Source organism: Polypterus senegalus, chromosome 13, assembly GCF_016835505.1.
Source record: "Polypterus senegalus isolate Bchr_013 chromosome 13, ASM1683550v1, whole genome shotgun sequence".
Classification (NCBI taxonomy): domain Eukaryota; kingdom Metazoa; phylum Chordata; class Cladistia; order Polypteriformes; family Polypteridae; genus Polypterus; species Polypterus senegalus.
Genome location: NC_053166.1, coordinates 23,321,744 through 23,344,121, shown reverse-complemented (window position 1 = coordinate 23,344,121; position 22,378 = coordinate 23,321,744). Strand labels below are relative to the sequence as shown.

General features: G+C 37.0%; 1 protein-coding gene across 3 annotated transcripts in view; it reads right to left on the bottom strand.

Annotated features, from left to right (window-relative positions):
- The window catches only part of LOC120542147 (protocadherin alpha-C2-like), a 503,189-nt gene extending 483,058 nt beyond the window's left edge, over nucleotides 1-20,131 (bottom strand). For 2 of the 3 annotated variants that reach the window (XM_039774351.1, XM_039774360.1), the window contains exon 1: nucleotides 17,664-20,128. In XM_039774351.1, the coding sequence (XP_039630285.1) occupies nucleotides 17,664-20,021 (2,358 nt within the window). In that variant the 5' untranslated portion in view covers nucleotides 20,022-20,128. Of the gene's footprint in view, nucleotides 1-17,663 lie in introns of all 3 variants that reach the window. The other variant, XM_039774336.1, reaches the window with a different exon arrangement.
- Nucleotides 20,132-22,378: the final 2,247 nt, after the last annotated feature.

The following is a 22,378-nucleotide window of genomic DNA, read 5'->3' as shown; positions in this document are numbered from 1 at the left end:
CGCTATATGAAAATGCGCTACAGAAATAATTGTTTTGGTAATGATAATCGTTTATTTAAATATTTCTGATCAATACAAAGTATCTTAATTCTATAGGTGATGGTTGTAAGGGAGCACAATTTTTAGGCAATATGACCACCTTCTCCTACCACAAGGAGTAATATCACTGTAGAAAATGCAATGATGGAATTAGAAAGAAAGAAAGAAAGAAAGAAAGAAAGAAAGAAAGAAAGAAAGAAAGAAAGAAAGAAAGAAAGTTTTTTATATTGAAAAAAAAAAACTTTCTAAACCGTATAATCCATTATTACAAGGAACAACGTTTAAGTAATTTGGTCAGTACTTTAAACAATTAGTAATATATAAATCTCACTTACCATTTGTGCATTTGTCGTTACATTGTCGGAAAAGACGAGGGTATTTCCATTGCTGCCCAAACCTATTACAGATTCATTGTTGCCTTCTTGTCCAACTAGCACGAAGTGCTTTTGTGCCGTCCGATACTGATGATTAAAGAAAAGAGATCCGCTCACTTCTGCATAGTCGGTCCCATCCACATTATTTATTAAAATGCGATGTCTTCTATTGCATTGAAAGGCAATAAGAGTAATCACACTAATTATAAACAAGGATGAAACAGAACTCAAAACAATGATCAAATAAAAGGTCATCTTATTTTCTGTTTCTTCTTGTCTTATGCTGCTTTTCATTTCAGATAATGCGTGTGCTTCCGTATTTTCAGATGGCGTTACAATTACCGTTGCAGATGCAGATAACGAAATGCTGCCGCTGTCTTTCACCAGTATAACCATCTTTTGTACAATGGCATCAGATTCAGCCATAGCTCGAAGAGTCCTGATTTCACCTGTATAGCGCCCCACACTGAAAAGCGACCTGTCAGTTGCCTCTTCTATAGAAAAACAAAGCCAGGCGTTATAACCTACATCAGCATCATAGGCTTTGATTTTTGAAAGCAAAAAATTGGCTTTCACGTTCTTTGGAATCATCTCTTCAACAACTGCTGTGCCATTCGTCGCAACTGGAAGCACGACAACCGGAGGATTGTCATTTTGATCCAAAATAAAAACGTTCACAGATACGCTGCTGCTAAGCGACGGCGATCCGTAGCCTTTTGCCACCACTGTGAACGAAAAATCTTTCACTTCTTCAAAGTCAAAAGTTGTAAAACTAAGTAGGCTACTTGTCCATTGTTAGAACTGATACTGAGGAAAGGTACAACTGGCTTTTCTACAACTTCACTTTCACCCAGAAAGTACGTAATAATTGCATTCTCATTAGTGTCGTCGTCGACTGCACTTACTGCAAGGATTGAGGCTCCAGGCTTATTATTTTCCTCTAAATAGAATATGTAAGGATCTCGTAAAAATCTTGGAAGATTGTCATTTACATCCAGCACGCTAATAAAAACAGTTTCAGACGATGACAATGAAGGAAGGCCAAAGTCTTTAGCAGTTATTGTTATGTTATACTGGGATACTGACTCTCGGTCCAGCCGTGAATTTGTTACCAAAGAATAAACATTTTCTTGAAATGATGCCTTCGGATCAAAAGGGGGGTTATACGAAGAATATCACGACACTTTAGAGTTAACGCCAGAATCAAGGGCCGTAATGCTGATAAGTCCAACCACTGTACCTGGTGTTATATCTTCTAACACAGAACTAGTTATCGACGTCACTTCTATCAGGGGAGCGTTATTATTCATGTTTTTTATGTCAATAATTACGGTGCAACGGCTACTCATGGGCAGTCGGCCCTTATCTGTCGCTTTTATATCAATTTCATAAACCTCACTTTCTTCGAAATCTATTACTCCGTTAACTGTTATTCCCCCAGTATAAATATCCAAATTAAACTTTTCAGATACTTTGTTGTGGACCGATTGTCCGAATATGTAAATTATCTCACCATTACTGCCCTCATCTGAATCTGAAGCGTTTATCTTTACAACAATTGCACCTAAATGGGGCATTTTCATCCAGTGTTATCGAGTACACTTTTTCTGTAAAGGTTGGGGCATTGTCATTGATATCGTCAACTTTTACACTAATATTCATATTTCCAGATCTTGGGGGGCTTCCCCCATCGATGGCTGTTATTGAAAAATCTAATTTGTCTTTCACTTCCCTGTCTAAAGGTTTCTGTAACACTAAAACGGGAATTTTATTGTTCCTGGTAAGCTCTTCTACTTCTAGTGTGAAATTATCCGTTTTTCTCAGTTGATAAAATTTCAAAGAATTTACACCGGCATCAGGATCAAATGCCCCCTCTAATGGGAAACGCGCACCGATTGGTGTGGATTCTGAAACGTCTAAAGTTTTAGTCTTATCCCTAAAGGCCGGCGTGTTATCATTTATGTCTAAAATTTCAATATCAGCTTGATGTATTTCTAAGGGCTTATCAATAACAATTTTAACGTTAATAAAACAAACCTTATCTCTTTCACAAAGCACTTCTCTGTTAATAATTTCATTTACAAACAACATGCCAGTCTTATGGTTTACCTGCACCAGCTGATGTTTTGATCCAGAAATTGCACGAAAACCACGACACTGAAGATTTTTTATGTCGAGACCCATATCCTTTATAATGTTCCCAATAATCGCCCCTGGTATTGACTCCTCAGGAATAGAATAACGTAGATGTGCAAATATATTTTTCCAGGAGCACACGAGAACAGCTGAAAGCAGGAAAAGACGCTTGTAGCCATAGAACCGTAAATATTCTTCAGAGATCATTATTGTGCACGGTAATAGCTTTCTGGCGCAGACTCTCGTTGTAAATACACAGATCGGTTTTCCAGTGAGCCCTAATAAAACTATCCAAAAATCAACATCTGTTATAACGTGCAAGAAAAATCTACAAGGATAAATTAGGCAAATAAGTTTTGTGGGAAAGACAGAAATAAAAGGGGAAGGGCTTCAAAGTGAGGATTGCTGAAAGCTACAAAGCAGTGACACCCAGTGGAATACTTAGGAAGTGCACCACAAATTGTACTATGACCTTGATTGCAATCAAAGTTTTTACTCTTACATTTTCATAAATATAACTTTCGGAACAATAAAATCATAATCTACAATAATGAAATCAGATATCTGTTATACTAGAATGGTGTAAACCCTGATAACTATTCTAGTATACTTATTTTCTGAAACAATCTAAATAAACCGAGTCACTTTTATTTGACACTATTTTAATAATATTGGTCAATTAACTTAGTTTACTAAGAAGGTTACATTTAATAGAACTGACATTTTAGTACAGCACATCCTTCCAACAATTTATGATTATGAGCACTAATGCAAGGTAATGAATAAACTGTAATTCCTGCTAATATTTACATTTAGATATGTGTGTGTGTGTGCGCGTGAGTGATTGTGTATGTGTAAATTCAGTTTACTTTTTATATAGCTCCATCATTCAGCTTTGAAAACTAATAATTAAAATTTGATATGAGCATTTAATTGGAAAAAAGGAAATGGCTCAGAAAACTTGCCAAAATGTGATTTAAATTCCTTGGTTTTTATATAAGTATGGAAAAAGTATAGTAGGTATAGTTGCTCTGAGGATGTTAATGGAGAAGTATAGACAAGGCCAGAAGGAGTTGCATTGCGTCTTTGTGGACGTGGAGAAAGCAAATGACAGGGTGTCTCAAGAGGAGCTGTGGTATTGTATGAGGAAGTCGGGAATGGCAGAGAAGTATGTAAGAGTTGCACAGGATATGTACGAGGGAAGTGTGACCATGGTGAGGTCTACAGTAGGAGTGACAGATGCATTCAAGTTGGAGTTGGCATTACATCAGGGATAGGCTCTGAGCCCTGTTTTATTTGCAATGGTGATGGACAGGTTGGCAGACGACATTAGACAGGAGTCCCCATGGACTATGATGTTTTCTGATGACATTGTGATATGTAGCGATAGTAGGGAGCAGGCTGAGGAGTCCCTGGAGAGATGGAGATATGATCTAGAGAGGAGAGGAATGATGATCAGTAGGAACAAGACAGAATACATTGTGTGTAAATGAGAGGGAGGTCAGTGGAATGGTGAGGATGCAGGGAGTAAAGTTGGCGAAGGTGGATGAGTTTAAATATTTGGGATCAACAGTACAGAGTAATGGGGATTGTGGAAGAGCGGTGAAAAATAGAGTGCAGGCAGGATGGAATGGGTGGAGAAGAGTGTCAGGAGTAATTTGTGACAGACGGGTATCAGTGAGAGTGAAAGGGAAGGTCTACAGGATGGAAGTGAGACCAGCTATGTTATATGGGTTGGAGACGGTGGCACTGACCAGAAAGAAAGAGACAGAGCTGGAGGTGGCAGAGTTAAAGATGCTAAGATTTGTATTGGGTGTGACGGGATGGACAGGATTAGAAATGAGGACATTAGAAGGTTGGATCAGGTTGGACAGTTGGGAGACAATGTCAAAGAGGTGCGATTGTACTGGTATGGACATGTGCAGAGGAGAGATGCTGGGTATACTGGGAGAAGGATGCTAAGTGTAGAGCTAAGTGAAGGTTTATAGATGTGGTGAGAGAGGACATGCAGGCGGTGAGTGTGAAAGAGCAAGATGCAGAGGACAGCAAGTTATCGAAAAAGATGATCCACTGTGGTCACCCCTAATGGGAACAGCCAAAAAAAAGAAGAGGTGGGGGACGAGGAGCAGACGTTCAATGTTATTTTGACTGTTTTTTTTTTCTTCTTCTTCTTTTTGATTTCTCTATATGCAAATTAAGCACACACTGAAAATGTAAGAGTTAGGAGATACCACAAAAAATATGCAAAAGGAACTCTGATCTTGGTATTTCACAAAAAAGTTTTTTGACATTCATTGTATTTTCTTAAGTTCATTGTACTTTCATTTGGTTTCTTTCTATTTTCAAAGGTTTTATTTTACTTTTTAAGTGCTTAAATGCTTATTCCAGCATATCGGACAATTTAAAGTATACGCAATCACCTATTTTTGGGAAACATCTACATTTGGCACACTTTGTGTTGTATTTTTAATGAACTACAATCCATCACCAAATATAGATATTTCACTGGAATTGTTTTGTGATACAACTCAGCATTAGAAACATTAATTTTAATTGAACAATCTTTATACCTAATTTGATCAGTGTAGCATATTTCCAAAAAATTGGCATGAGTTTAAAATCCAAGAAAAATTACATATAGAGTTTTGATTTTCTGCATTAGCCAGTTTGGGGTTTTGGGGGCTTTTGAAGTTCCAGGGCCCTGAAAAACATTTGTACTGAGACGAGTTACTGTGCTAAACACACAACAACCTTAACTGACATGTTTGTTAAAAATGCTGTGTATTCACTCATTAGCTTTGATTAATACTAACTTTAAATGTTACAAATGTAACATATATGATTTTTCACCTGTGGTTAGAAACACTGCTTATGTTAAGTTCTTTCTAAAGGTCAAAAAACAGCATTTTGGGAAGTTTATGAATAATCACTTTGCATTAGCGTGACCACTAATTTGTTTTAAGATTATTTTTCTTTATGGGAAAAAAGGCTAGTGATAAAATATTGATGATGCAGGTGTTAATCTGACATCAAAGAAGCTTTTCAAAAGTCATCTATTTGTATGTGGGACACACACACCTCAGCCAGCTCTAATGTGTGACTGTTTGTGTCAGTAATAAATCCTTGCTCAAGAATAATCAATGTATTAAGTGTCTGATTTAAGTTCCATATAGGCAATTTAATACAAGCCTCCATGATAATATATCTGTTAGCCTGGCTGATATCAGGATAGTATTCGGCCATAAAAGTCATGCCGAATCCTCTATTGGAGAAGTTTAGTGGAAAAAAAAAATAATAATAATGACCCTATTTTAAAAATGGGAATAACTATTGAAGAAGAAGAAGTCTGAATCCAGATGAACTCTTCAAAATGTTGTATCATAATTAAAAGCACAACGGCGTCCTGCATGTATGAGAAGTATACAGGATGATGACATTAATTTTTGCCACATGTTTGCTTCTAATATTTATGAATTCTTGCTTTTATTGTAAGTCTACTTCATGGCAAAAAGAAGTACAAAAAATGAATAAACTTTTTAAAACATTGGAAAAAATATTTAAAAATCTCCTCACTAAACGTACTGAAACAAAACAAACCGACATATCTGGAGTAAGAATTAGGTTCCGCAAGAATCATATCTATAAACTGAAAGTGATCATTTAAACTTATCAGTTTTGTTTTCCATGTTCTAAAAACATATTTGACAAATGTACTTTGACGTGAAGGATTACTTACCTTGGGTGCAATTCGAACTCCACTGTCGGAAATAAGAAGAGTATTTCCATTGTTGTATACCTCCGTCACTGAATCTCTGTTCATTCCTGTACCAATAAACATGAATTGTTTTTCTGGCTCTTGATATTGATGACTGTGATGAAGAGATCCGAAAACATCTGCGTAATTGATGCTATCCAAATACTTGTCACTCGTGAAACTTTGATGTGCTTTGTGACACTGTAAAGCGATGACAGTAATAATGACGAGGACAAATAAAGACGATACGAAACTCAAAATGATAATCAAGTAAAATATCACCGTATTTTCTTTTTCTTCTTGTTTTGAACTGTGTTTAATTTCGGAAAAAGCAGGTTCTTCCATATGTTCAGTTATTGTTACGATTACTGTTGCAGATGAAGAAAATGAAACGCTCCCGCTATCTTTCACTAGTATAACCATCTTTTGTATATTGGCATCTACCTCAGCCATAGCTCGAAGAGTTCTAATTTCTCCTGTGAATCGTCCAACTGAGAAAAGGGAAGGACTTGTAGCTTCTTCTAGAGAATAAGAAAGCCAGGCATTATAACCCATATCGGCATCATAAGCTCTAATTCTTGTAATCAAATATCCCGCTTTCACGTTTCCAGGAATAGTCTCTTCCACAAATGCTGTTCCATTCTTGGTGAATGGGAAAATGATTACTGGTGGATTGTCATTCTGATCCAAGATGAAAACGTTAACAGTGACGTTGCTGCTAAGTGACGGAACACCAGAGTCTCTAACAACAACACCGAAGGAAAATCGTTTAGTTTCCTCAAAATTAAAGGTTGTAAAACTAAACACTTGTCCACTGTCAGAACTTATACTGAGGAAGGGCACCAGTGACTTGTCCGTAACTTCAGTTTCTCGTAAATGGTATGTGATAACAGCATTCTCATTCGCATCAATATCTGTTGCAGTAACTGCAAAGATCTGAGCACCAGGAACATTATTTTCCTCTACATAGAATACATATGGGTCTTGCAAAAACATTGGATGGTTATCATTTACATCCAACACGTTAACTAAAACGGTTTTGTAAGAAAACAGAGGAGGGTATCCAAAATCTTTAGCCGTTATCGTTATGTTATGTTGGGATACTGTTTCCCTGTCCAGTCTTGTCTTAGTTACCAAAGAATACAAATTCTCCTGAAGTGACGGCCTTACTTCAAAAGGCACATCTTCGGATGAAAAACATATCACTTTAGAATTAATACCTGAATCAAGGTCAGTAATGCTAATTAGCCCAACGACTGTACCTGGCTTTACGTCTTCGAACACTGAACCCTTTAAGGATGTGATTTCTATCATGGGTGCGTTATCATTCATATCTTTAATTTTAATTAATACAGTGCAGTGGCTACTCATCGGCACAGGTCCCTTATCTATAGCTTTTACTTCAATTTCATAAAGCTCTTTCTCCTCAAAATCGATCACGCCTTCAACCGTAATTTCTCCAGTGGAAATATCCAGCTGAAACAATTCGGCTACTTTTTTCTGGACTGAGGTTTCAAATAAATAAATAACCTCAGCATTATTCCCCTCGTCTAAATCCGTAGCATTAAGCTTGAGAATAACAGTACCTAATTGAACATTCTCCTCTAGTATTACACTATATATTTGTTCAGCAAAAATGGGCGCATTGTCGTTAATGTCAACAACTGTTATAGTAATTGTCATATTTCCTGATCTCGCAGGAAATCCCCCATCGACGGCTGACAACCATAAATTATACTTTGCTTTAATTTCCCTATCCAAAGCTTTTTGCAAAACCAATATTGGAATTTTATTCATCTTGCTGCGTTCTTCTGCTTGCAAAATAAAATGATCGTTTTGACTCAGCTGATATAATTTTAAACCGTTAACACCCGAATCTAAATCATAGGCGGCCTCTAATTGGAAACGGGATGCAATTGGCGTAGATTCGGATATTTCCAGACTTTTCTCTTTTTCTCGAAAAGCAGGATAGTTATCATTTATATCCAGAATTTCAATTTCAACTTGATGTATTTCTAAGGGATTTTCTAAAACAATTTAATGTTTATAAAACAAGCCTTATCTCTATCGCATAGCACTTCCCTGTCAATGATATCGTTTACAAATACAACTCCGGTCTTCAAATTTACCTGCACCAGCTGCTGTTTCATCGCAGAAATAACTCGAAAGTCTCGACTTTCAAGTTGTTTAATATCAAGACCTAAATCCTTTACAATATTGCCGATAATGGTCCCTGATGCTGACTCCTCCAGAATAGAATAACGTAGCTGTGCAAAAATATTTTTCCAAGAACACACTAGACAGAAACAAAGCAGTAGAATGCCTTTGTAGACACGCAGCCTTTTGAGTGTCATCGTGCTAAAGATTGCAGATCCAGCTAATCACAGTGATTTCACAAATCCGTTTTTCTTAGTTTCCAGTACAAAGAAAAATAAAAATAAACGACCACCGTGTCTCACTGAAATGAACAAGGAAAATCAATCCATTAATTTTATCACGCTCAGAAAAAGGGGTTGGTTTCATATAAAATGATTTCTCGAAAAGGATGTTTTGCTAATGTTGGAAAGCAGTGACACCTTGCGTTTGTTTTAACGCACTGCAACTGAATATTTAAAATAAGTGATTACGGTTCATTAAAAATATGCATCCTACTATACAAAATAAAATTGTAATAATAGTTTAGATACAATTCAGACTGCATATTTATAGGCCGATGATTAAAAAGAATATAAGGATTACACAGACTATCACATATTTCTGAAAAGATGTGCAGAAATGCTCAAAATCACAATATAAATTCACACACATGCACACACACACATTATATATATATATATATATATATATATATATATATATATATATATATATATATATATATATATATATATATATATATATACACTCAACATTACAACTACTGATGGGTAAGTGAGTAACATTTATTATCTTGTTACAATGGCACCTGTCAAAGGGTTGGGATATATGAGGCACTAAGCAAACAGTCAGTTCTTGAAAGTGATATACTGGATGGAGAAATGGGCAAGTATAATGAGCTGAGTGAACGGCTTTGCCAAGGGATAAACAGTGATGGCTAGAACACAGGGTTAGAGCATCACTAACATAGCAGGGATTGTGAGGTGAAGAGTGGTCCAATGAAAGGAAAACCAGTGAACCAGAAAGAGGGTCATGGGTGCCTAAACTTCATTGATACTCATGGAGAGCAAAGGGTGTCCTTTATGGACAGATCCTAAGAGCAACCTTAGAACAAATTACTGAAAAGCTTAATGCTAGCTATGAGAGAAGGGTATCAAAACACACAGTTCATGAGCATCAGCCCAGTATCATTGAGCAATGAAAGAAGGTGGCGTGATCCAGTGAATCACAATGTCTTGTAGATCACGTGGATGACAAGGTGCATGTGTGTTGTTTACCTGGAGAAGAGACAGCAGCAGGATACACTATGGGAAACAGGCTAGCCAGCAGAAGCAATGTGAGGCACTGTACAATGTTTTGCAGGAAAGCTTTGGGTCCTGGCATTAATGTGGATGTTACTTTGACATGGTAACAGTATTCCCTGATGCCAGTGACCTGAAAAAAATATTCAGGAGCTGTTTGAGGAACATGACAAACAGTCCACGGTGTAACACTGGCACCTGAATTTCCCACATTTCAATGTGATTGAGTGTCTGTATACTGAAAAGCAAGTCCAATCCATGGAGACCCCACCTTGCAACAACAAGTATTAAAAGATCTGCTGTTAATGCTTCGGTGCCACCTATCACAGGACACCTTCAGAGGTCTTCTGGAGTCTATGCCTCGATGAATCAGTGCTGTTTTGGTGGCACAAGGGGGACCTATGCAATATTGGGCAAGTGGTATTAATGTTGCGGCTGAATGGTGTTTTTATGAACACAAAGGAAAACATACAGACCTCCACAGATTCATAGTATACAGTACAAGTTAACAGCAACCCTTTATCAGTAGTTTTCTTGCCTTAGAAAAAGTAAAAAAAATATATATATTGAGAATCTTCCTTTTGTCAGCATTCTGGATTTGTCAGGATACTTTAAATTATGTTACTTCACATACAGTAGATTTTTGTCACATAGTCTTACAGAATATTTTCCCCTTTTTTATGATAAAAAAAGTTGTTATAACATTAGTAACTGCAATATTATTACACATATCGAAACTACTGGATAATCAGGATTAGCACAACACTACCCTAACACTGCAGTCATATACAGTATATTATATTTGTAACTATTGCACAGTTTCAGTCAGGAAGCAGTGTCTAGTTACCAGACTAAAAAGTGGCTGAATGCATTTTGTACACTTAATGGCTTACTCCAGTTTCTTCCTTCATCCTGAAGATGAGCATGTCAGGTTAGTCGACATCTCCAAATTGGTGCTCTATGAATGTTTATGTGTGGGTGTGGGTGGGTCCATTTTTTTTTTTCCAGAATGGACCAGCTTATATTTGAGTGTGGTTGATTTATGATGCATAGACAAGACCACAACAACCTTTATGTCTTTTTCATCCTATATTAGAAAGGAGAAATGCTGAGTATATTGGGAAAAGGATGCTAAGGATAGAACTGCCAGGCAAGAGGAAAAGAGGAAGGCCTAAGAGAAGGTTTATGGATGTGGTGAGTGAGGACATGCAGGTGATGGGTGTGACAGAGCAAGATGACGAGGACAGAAAGATTTGGAGAAAGATGATCTGCTGTGGCAACCCCTGATGGGAGCAACCGAAAGAAAAAGAAGAAGAAATGATTGGTTCAGAAAATGTAAAGCATGCATTCATCAAGGATTACAAAATAAATTACATTTCAACTTTAATACCCTAAATAAATAAATATAATCAGTCCTGGTGAAATTGTAGATATTTTATAATTTTTAGTCAGGATAACTCTAGAAAAATAGACTGTGGTGAACTGATTTATATAGTCGCATAATCATTTGACAGCAGCAACTCTTTTTGAAAGTAAAGCATTTCAATTTGTGCTACCAGGTAGTAGAATACCTAAATGCTAAACAGTGGGTTTTTGAAGAATACTAACTCAACAAATGAAATTATTAATAACTAGGTTTAATATGTAAAATATAAATCTGTAATCACTAACTCTTTAAAAGTGGTTTTCTCCAGTTTTAAGGTCTGTAAATCATTAAAAAGATTTACTCTGTCAGTTCTGCAAATAAAAGCAGAAAGTACAACAAATACCCAATTTATTCAGTATTGACCTGGAAACCTACAGGTAGTGTGGTATAGCGGTTAGGTTTTTGGGCTTTAAACCCTGTGGGTTCAAGTCCTGTTATTGGCACAGTTTGACCATGAGCAACTCCAATTAGAAAAAAAAAAATAAATAAATAACCAAATGCATGTCAAAAGTTGAACATTGTCTTGGATAAAGGCATCAGCCAAATAAGTTAATACAATACAAAATGAAGCTGAGTTTTTAGTCAGGATTTCCCTGAAATGACACTATGTATGAAGTTTATTAAAATAACTAGACTAATAAGAGGTGTACCAAAAATTCACTGCCTCATAAATGATGAAGTCACATTAAAACATAAATGTATAATTACAGAGATAATGTAGTTACATGAGATGTGGCTTAGTAGTGCATCATCCAAAAATGGAATTAACTCTGTGTAATCTTCCTCATTCCTGCTTTTCTCTTTATCCTTATCTATTCCATTTGGCAGCTTATTCTGGGCAGTTTCTTTGAGGCTCATTAAACATAAATGTCCCAAAAATGTTAACTCCCAAAATTCATAATTCTTTTCATCACCATCAAAATAAAGCCTCCTCCATCGGTTTCCTGCTTCCCTCCTAAGCCAATAATCTGCTGTCATTTCCATATTAAGGGATGGGATAATTGGACAAATACATATACAGTACATAAAGTTTATCTTACTAGAATCGATGGCGGGAGAAATGACCAGCCATACATGCCATTCTACCGTTGCACAGTAATAAGGAACATAAAATAACTTTATAGATACCTCAGTATTTACTTTAACTTGAAACATATTATATGACAGCAGCTTGAGTGCATATCTAATTATATACATTCATTAATATCTCAGCAGTAGCCATATTCAACTGAGTTGAACGTGTTACACTTTACAGTTATTTTATTGAGCTTCCCTGTGGGACATCTTGAGACTTCACGGGATCCCCTCAAGTTTACTGGATATCATGGACGGCCTGTATACTGGTACTGTGAGTGCTGTGCAGAGTGGAGGGAGAACCTCTGCATTTTCCCCAGTTGATTCTGGAGTTTGTCATGGGTGTGTTCTGTCCTACTCTATTTAATGCTTGCCTGGACTGGGTGTTGGGCAGGGCTATGGGGTCCAGTGGCTTTGGGGTATCTGTTGGTGAAGAAAGATTCAATGGTCTTGACTTTGCCAATGAAGCTGTGATGTTCTGATCGGGGCTCTCAAGAGACTGAGCAAACTGTTTGAGTGTCTGGGCTTGCGAGTGTCCTGATAAAAACCAAGATCCAGGCCTTTAATGACCTCTTGAGCCCAGCCATCAATAGTGCGTCTGTCTGGGGAGAGAGTGTTGACCTTGTTGAGAGGTTTACGTACCTCGGCAGTGACACTCATGTATCAAGACTCTTACTATGAGATCAGTAGATGTATTAGGAGAGCATGGGGGACCATGAGGTCGCTGGAAAAGGGTGTGTGGCACTCCTGATATCTTTGCAAAAGGTAAGGTCCAAGTCTTTATGGTTGAGAGACATGGATGCTATCCAGTGACCTGAGGTGAAGACTGGACTCCTTCGGTACTGTGTGTTATCAGAGAATCCTTGGGTACCACTGGTTTGACTTTGCATGGAATGAGCAGTTGCTCATGGAGTCCTAAATGAGGCACATTATTTGTATTGTAAGGAAGCGTCAGTTACAGAATTGTGGCCATGTGACGTGATTCCTGGTGGGCGATCTGGCTCATAGGATCCTCATTAACACTTTGAGGGCTGAATATTTTTACGAAAAAGCACAGTTTTCTGCAAGGAACACAAAGCAATGGTTTCATACAGACATAAAATGTCTGATGCTGTGTGCTGTGGTTGCCAGTTTGTCAGGAATGTGTGGCAGACTGACTTACCAGGCTGTCTTCAAATGATGGGGGAAGCAATGACAGTCGCTGGTTTGTACCTCTTGTCATTATAAGTGGCGGTCCTCCTAGGCGAATGTCGATGCCATTTTTGCTATTGTCTGCGCCTCTCTAATCACACAAGCGCAGGGAATCTCGATCAAACCTGTGAAGCTCCAACTAAAGCATAATGGCAGATTTTTGTCCCCGTTTACAGTTGATTACCACCGTCAATCCCTCCTTTTGACAAAAGTTGACAACCGCCCTGAAAGAGTTAATTAGGACCCGAGTGGCCGGACCAGGCCAGGGGATACCACATGACACCTGGCTGTGGCAGATAGATGGTCATTTCCAAAGGGTTGAACTGGACCACATAAAGTATATGCCTGGGGGTTGCCAAACAGGATTCCAAGCTGTTTCATTGTGTAGTGCATGCTCCCCAACCTGACCTGACCTGAGTAGTCATGTTGGCAGGGAAATACCCAGAAGTAAAGATTCTACCTCATGTTTCATGTTTTCTGTTTATGCTCTTAACTTAGAACTTCTTTTATTCTTTGTACTATTTATTTATTTATTTATTTATTTATTTATTTATTTGTTTGTTTGTTTGTTTATCTATCTATCTATCTATCTATCTATCTATCTATCTATCTATCTATCTATCTATCTATCTATCTATCTATCTATTTATTTATTTATTCACTTTGGATAAATGATGCTTTATACTAAAGGTGTGTAGTCTATAATAGTTAATCTCTTCTCATGTATTTTCAATAACTACAGCTCTCTTACTTGAGGGATTGCTGAGCAAATTTAATATTAAGCATTGCTGAGACTTTGTCTAATAAGTGTAGCAATCATAACCTGCATGACTTTTTCTATACAAACAACTGTAAACCTACTTTTGCCCACCCCTGTAGATATATACATATTATTTATTTAGAAAGAGAACCTATAATATGTTCATACATATAGAATGTTTGAAAACTATGAATGCCAGTAAGGTAAACGAATAAGTGCTAAAGACACACTGAATGCCATTAGCAGTATACATTCAGTAATAAATATGTAGTCCTTAGTGCTTAGGCTTCTTAACATTGAATTAATATAAAACAGCAAATAGTGAAAGGAACAATTTTACACAATTTCCCAACTCAACCATTTGTACCAGTATTTGCTCTCAGAAGTTGTGCTATGTGCACGAATACATATGAGGAAGAGATTTTTGTTACATTTGGTGAAAAAGTCCAAAATCTTGTTTGAATTACTTTATCTACAAAGTTAATGCAAGTTTACCTTTTTAGATTAAATGGACAATCTTTAAATCCCCAGACTCATGGAAAATTTTGTCTATTTTTGTATTTATTGGCAAGTGAAAGCATATATTCCAGATTTTATGTAATTAAGCTTAAGGCACACTTTGAAATATATGTTGTTCTCCACAATATTTAATGTGTTCGCTCACGTGTACAACTTAGAGCAGGTCCTATGCATTCTCACTAATTGCCTTGAGGATCAAGTTGATGTGTCAAATGCAAAGATAACTCTGTTCACCACAGTTTATACAAACCCATCAACTCATACTTAGCAGGTGTTCATATCACAAGGCAAGGACCAAACTCTGATAAGATGTCTCACAATATGCCATATCACTTCTACCAGAATACGTTTAGAGTCTTCTACCTTTCCAACAGTAATTCCTTTGGGCTATGGCAGCAATCTGGTCGATATCAGAAAAACCAAAGCAAACTCTATGAGAATGGGCAAATTCCTGAAATGCAAACAGGGTCTAGTAGCTGAAAGGCAACATCAATCAACACAATTCAATATAATTTATGCTGGTCAATGCTAATTACAAAAAGTTTCGCTCTTACTTTATATGAAAATGAATAGTATGCTCTCACTCCGACCTTAGCCTTATTCAGGATGGCATACACACGATTTTCAGGAGAAAATAAGCCTTGCTTGGCACAATGAAGGAAATAGCCTTCATGAGTACCAGTCCAGCACATGGCTTAACAAAGTACACACTACAATGCTAATTTAGAAAATCCAATTAATACACATATGGAGAACAAGGGAGCAGAGGAAGCCTGTAGCTACTGTATATACACTCATAAAAAATAAAGGTGCCTAAGTAGTTCTTCTGAGTAAAGGGGAACCAATTTTGTTTATCAAAAGAAAAATCTACACATGAAAGGTCCGGAAAGACTCTTTTTTAGATTATAGGTTCAGTAAAGAGTCATGAATTGATGATAACAAATTTGTGAAAGACCAATATGTTCCTGATTTTAAATAGACGCTTGCTGCATACAGTAATAGGCTAAATTCAGCTTTTCTTGATGTGTCACATATTAGAAACTTTTCAAAATCCAAAGAGACAATCTTATGTAGAAAGAATCCTTCCCAGAATTAAATGATTCTTTGTCAAGGAATGGATCTTCAAGAAAGCATACAACCCAGAGAAGAGCCATTTCAGAACCAGTCTTTTTAACAGTTCAGCTGGGCTTTCAGAAGCTGACCACCACAACATTATTATGACTAGCTACCTCTTTCTGAACACATTTCTACTGTTTCTCATTCATGCAGGTTAACACTATACAACATCCACAAGATCAGACCTTAGACAGAGTATGCAGCACAACTTCTGGACTAGGCTCTGGTCTTGTCACCTCTACTACTGCAGTTCACTTCTGACAAGAATACCCACATGTGAAATCAAACCAGTGTAGATGATCCAGAATGCAGCAGCTGATATTGTATTTAAACAGCCAAGATGGGCACATGTCACTCCTCTTTTCAAGCCGCTACATTGGCACCCTGTAGAAGCATGCATTAAGTTAAAACCCTGATGCTTGCCTACAGAGTAGTCAGTGGGTCAACACTGAGTATATGGAGACACTGGTGAGGTGCTATGCTCCTTCTCACCCACTCTGGTTTGAAAGTGAATAGCGTTTGGTGGTGCACTTCTGTGTGGTATCAGATCACAATCCAAACTCTTTTCTTGTATAGTTCCCACTTGGTGGAATGGGGTCCCACCTCTATCTGTATTGCTGATTCCTTCAACTTATTTAAGAGGCAATTGAAGACCCATCTGCTCTGTGAATATCTGGCCAATTGATTAAAGAAGAAATATATATATATATATATATATATATATATATATATATATATATATATATATATATATTGTCAACGGCACCCGGGCACAGACAGGCAGACATCTTCTTTTGCACAACCACCACACGTTTATTTACAGTATTTACAATTAATTGGTCACTCAGACCCAAACAATGGTCACAAAGACCCAGTTCAAACAGTGCACAGTACCCAAAACAGTCCTGGCCACAAATGCCTTTCTTCGGGCCGCCTCCACACTCCTCTTTTGTCCTACTTCCACCCGACTCCAGCCTCGAATGAATGGAGACGGCCCCTTTTATAGATGACCCGGATGAGCACCTGGTGTTCCCGGCATTCCTCCTCTGGCCACGCCCCAGCGTGGCGGAAGTGCCGGCTGTCCTCCCGGCTGCTCTCCGGGCACCATCATAAATCTCCCCCCCAGCACTTCCGCCACACCAGGACACAACAGGTCCCCAAAGCATTGGGGCGCCTCCTGGCGGTGACCACGGGCCCCTACAGGGAAAGGCTTCCATGCCCTTGACCCGTGGCCCCCAAAGCAACCCGGAAGGCGAACCCCACGTGATCCAGGCAGGGCTCTGACCCTCTTCCAGTCCCTCCTGGCGTCCCGGCCGGGTCATGGCCCCTGGCATCCCTGACAATATATACATATATGCTCTGTGTTCTTTTATATTGTTGGTTAAGCCTGATTGCTATATGGATTATAATCTATGATTGTAAATTTATTAGTTATTACATCTTTCACTTGTGGCAATCAACGTTTGTTACCTATCCTTCTACACTTGAACAAACAGGCCCTAGCCAAATGTTACTAGTTTATGTTTACCTCTGTTGTAAGTTGCTTTGGATAAACTGACAAGCAAATAAATTCAAATATAAATGTACAAGTATTATTATTATTATTATTATTATTAATAATAATAATAAGAAGAAGAAGAATTTTATTATTAATGTTATTTTATTTTGAAAGAGACTTATAATAGTTCCAAAATAAAAAACTGGCAAAAGAAAGAACAGCAACACTCTTTGAAAGCCAACAAAACATATATAAAAGCCATCTATAAGGGACTGAAAATTAAAACAATGTAAAAAATAGACTTTAATTATTACTCACCGCTTGCGCAATTTTAATTCCACCGTCGGATATTACGAGTGTATTTCTGTTGCTCCCCACATCCAACACTGACTTGCTGTTCATGTCTGGTCCAACAAACACTAGTTGTTTTTCTGCTGCTTGGTACTGGTGAAAAAGAGATCCACTTACTTCTGCATAGTTGGTGTCAAATATATAGTTATTACTTAAGAATGCATTCCTTCTGTGGCACTTACAAACCATAAGAGTAATAATAGTGATAACGAATAGCGAGGACACTGAACTCAAAACGATAATCAGAAAAACTGTCATTTTATTTTCTTGTTTTTCTAAGGAAGATGTGCTTTTAATTTCAGAAAATATATTTGCTTCCATGTTCTCAGCTACTGTTACGATTACTGTTGCAGATGCAGAAAATGAAATTCTCCCACCGTCTTTTACCAATATTACTAACTTATGCACAGTGACATCAGACTCTCCTATAGCTCGATGAGTTCTGATTTCACCTGTATATCGTCCAACACTAAAAACCGAGCGGTCAGTAGCTTCTTCCAAAGAAAAGGAGAGCCAAGCATTATATCCAACATCGGCATCATAGGCTTTGATCCTTGTAACAAAATAACCCGATTTCACATTTCTAGGAATAGTCTCTTCCACAACTGCAGTTCCATTTTTGGTTAGGGGAAACACGATGACTGGCGGATTATCGTTTTGATCCAAAATAAAAACATTCACTGTTACGTTGCTGCTGAGCGACGGTACTCCTGAATCTTTAGCTATGACATTGAAAGCAAAACTTTTCACTTCCTCAAAGTCAAAGATGGTGAAACTAAACACTTGTCCGTTGTCAGGATTGATGCTAAGGAAAGGCACCAATGACTTCTCCACAACTTCCTTTTCCCTTAGGTAATATGTGACAAGGGCATTCTCATTTGCATCCACATCTACTGCACTTACTGCAAACACTGATGCTCCAGGAGTGTTATTTTCCTCTATATAGAAAACATAAGGGTCTTGTAAAAATTTAGGATGGTTGTCATTCACATCCAACACGTTAATGAGGACAGTTTCATAAGATGATAAAGAAGGATGACCAAGATCTTTTGCGGTTATTGTTACATTGTATTGATTTGCAGACTCCCGATCCAGTTGTGATTTTGTTACTAAAGAATAAAGATTTTCCTGAAACGATGGCTTCATTTCAAAGGGCACCTTGTCAGATAAGGTACATTTTATTTTAGAATTAATTCCAGAATCAAGATCAGTAATAGTGATTAGTCCAACTATTGTACCTGTCTTTGCGTTCTCTAAAATAGAGCTGGTTAATGACGTTACTTCAATCACAGGTGCGTTATCATTCCTGTCTTTAACTTTTATTAAAACAGTGCAGTGGCTGCTCATTGGCACTTGTCCTCTGTCCGTAGCCTTAATGTCAAATTCATAAAATTCTTTTTGTTCAAAATCGATCACGCCCTTGACAGTTATATATCCAGTATTACTATCCAGCTCAAACAGTTCCCTGACTGTGTTATCAACCGAACTGCCAAATGAATAAATTATTTCACTGTTCTTCCCCTCGTCTAAATCAGAAGCGTTTACCTTTACAACAAGAGCCCCTAAAGGGGAATTTTCCTCCAGTGTTACAGAGTATGTCTGTTCTAAAAAAATCGGAACGTTGTCGTTAACGTCTTCGACCAGTATTGAAATATTCATGCTTCCAGATTTTGGTGGATTTCCACCATCCACGGCTAAGAGTAAAAAATTAAATTTTGCATTTTCTTCTCTGTCCAAAGGCTTTTGCAACACCAACAAAGGAATTTTGTTTTTCTTGCTGTCCTCTTTCACCTCTAAAACAAAAAAGTCGTTTCCACTCAATTGATAGAATTTTAATGAATTAGGACCAGTGTCGGGATCGTAGGCCCCTTCTAAAGGGAAACGAGACCCAGCAGGAGTTATTTCAGACATTTCTAACGTTTTGGTATTTTCTGGGAAGGCCGGTGAATTGTCATTTACGTCTAAAATTTCAATCTGTGCTGGATGTATTTCTAAAGGATTTTCTATAACAATTTTGATATTTACAAAACAAGCGTCTTCTCTCGCGCATAACAGTTCTCTATCAATAATTTCATTTACAGACAGCATCCCGGTCTTACGGTTTACCTTCAGCAGCTCCTGTTTTGATCCAGATATCAGACGAAATCCCCTAACTTCAAGATTTCTAAGGTCGAGTCCCAAATCCTTTACAATGTTTCCAATGATTGTACCGGGTGTCGACTCCTCATGAACTGAATAAATTAAATGAGCGAAAGCTGTTGTCCAAGAGCACAAAAGAAATGCAGTAAAAAGAGCAGTCCGCTGGAACATACGTAATTCTTTCATTCTTAAATTGTACAGGTCAGTTAAACACGGCAAAATCCTTAACAGTGTCGTCTAAAATTATCATTAAAACTCGTCAAAGATTATAAGACGCACACAACTAAGCTGTGTCGATCGTGAAAAATGGCATGAACTGAGGGGCAGGGCTTTGTATTAATACTGTTTCAATATCCTTATTGTTGGAAGACTGGATAGCAGTGACACCCTGCGGTTTTTTTTATGAATTGCGGAGAAAAAGTAGTCTTGTATTCATAAACTACACTTTTCGGTGATATATACTAATGTAGTTTGTATTTTAACATATAACAAGCAATATTTTATATCTTTATTTCATTTTTCATTAGAATTAAAAAAACATTTCCCCAAAAATAAAATAACAAAACAGGTCAAATCGATTAAATAAAAACAACACCTATGCCATAAATTAAATGAGGGGTAGATATCAATCACTGTCAGTATCCAAATGCCCATGATTTTTAGCAGAAGCTCTGACATATTGTGAAAGTCTGTTCCAGATATTATTAGGAACCTTTTACGGTTTATGTGTAGTGATTAGGTCCTAAGCGAACAAAGGCAGAAGCATCTTTGTAAATGAGTTGAAAGATATTGAAATGATCCTGTTTTAAAGGCAGCTAGTGTACGGATAAGAAAAAACTGATGGTCTGAGTGTATTGTGAAACAACACGTGAAAAAATGTTCCACATAAATTCTAATTTTTAGCTTCCTCCGGGTACTCCGATTTCCTCCAACAGTCCAAAGACATGCAGGTTAGGTGCAGTGGCGATTCTAAATTGTCCCTAGTGTGTGCTTGGTGTGTGTGTGTGCGCGCCCTGCGGTGGTCTGGCGCCCTACCCGGGGTTTGTTTCCTGCGTTGTGCCCTGTATTGGCTGGGATTGGCCCGTGACCCTGTAGTTAAGATATAGCGGGTTATATAATGGATGGATGGATGTAATTTTTAAGTGGTATAAGAGAGACCAGCAAGCAGAGTTAAAATTGTAAAGGCAGGACAGTGTTAAAGCAGGTATACACAATATTCTCTGAGACATGCAAAGATATAAAAGGTCTAATTTGATACATTCCTGAAATAGTAAAAGGAGGACTTGTAGATGCAAACAGTGTGAGTTTGAAATAGAAGGGACATTTTGACCATAAGATTTGTAACCAAAAACTATGCATGTGTTAAAAAAATATTGAGATAAGTATGCTTTCCTTAGCATATATGAAAGAACATGTTATGCTGATATAATATATATATATATATATATATATATATATATATATATATATATATATATATATATATATATATATATATATATATATATATATATATATATATATATATAAACTTTTCTGATATGAGTGTCAGCCCTCTAGGAACTCCAAAAAAAAATCAATAATAATAAAAAAAAAAAAAATAGGCAAGTTTGAGGTTTTATTTGTGTTTCCCAGGGGCAATATATCTAGAAAAACAAATTGAGAACTACTGAAAAGGAATAGTGGAGATCTGTAAAATGCCAAAGGCACTGGAATAAATTGTCCTGCTAGTGTACATAATAATAATAATAATAATAATAATAATAATAATAATAATAATAATAATAATAATTCTCATAAAATGAGGGAAATTGACAAGATTTTTGCCATAACAAGTTTGTTGATATCGCTAACCAATGCAGTCTTGGTATTATGAAGTACTCAGAAAGTAAACTGAAAATTTTCATGTAACTCATTAGAGTCGATATTCTGAAGGACTTTATATTAAAGGACATTTTGAAATGGGAAAACAATTAGTCATTCCTCCAGGACCAAGATTTATCTTCTTTACAACTGTTTTTCTACCAGGTAGCTTGTATTTTCTCAGAAAAATGTATTGAAAATACTGATAACATTTTTTGGATAAACCGCTGCAATAAATGTTTCCATTAGAGATGTCAAAATTGAGTTAGTGGAATATGTAGAAGAATTCATCTGGGAAACAATGGAAGGTCAGCCTCAGTGACTTCAACAAAACAATTCAGAAAAGAGCCATGCAAATTACAGACTTAGTGAGGAACAGAGCAGAAATGGAAGTGGAATAAATAGTCATATAGTAGGCATTAATTGTTCATTGCTATTTTAAATCTTTGTGTGAAAACAGTGAAGAAAATTATTACAAATATGAACAGAAAACAAATACCATTGATTGCATAATTAATTGTAGAAAACACAGGCTTAGTGTGGTCATTACTATATTTATAAGCTTTAAGAGAACTTGAGTCGGACTGATAATGATTCATTAAAGCCTCTTAATGAACAGTTACCCCAGTCTTTCTTTACCTTCTCTTTAACCTGTGACTGCATGTTTTTAGAAATCTAAA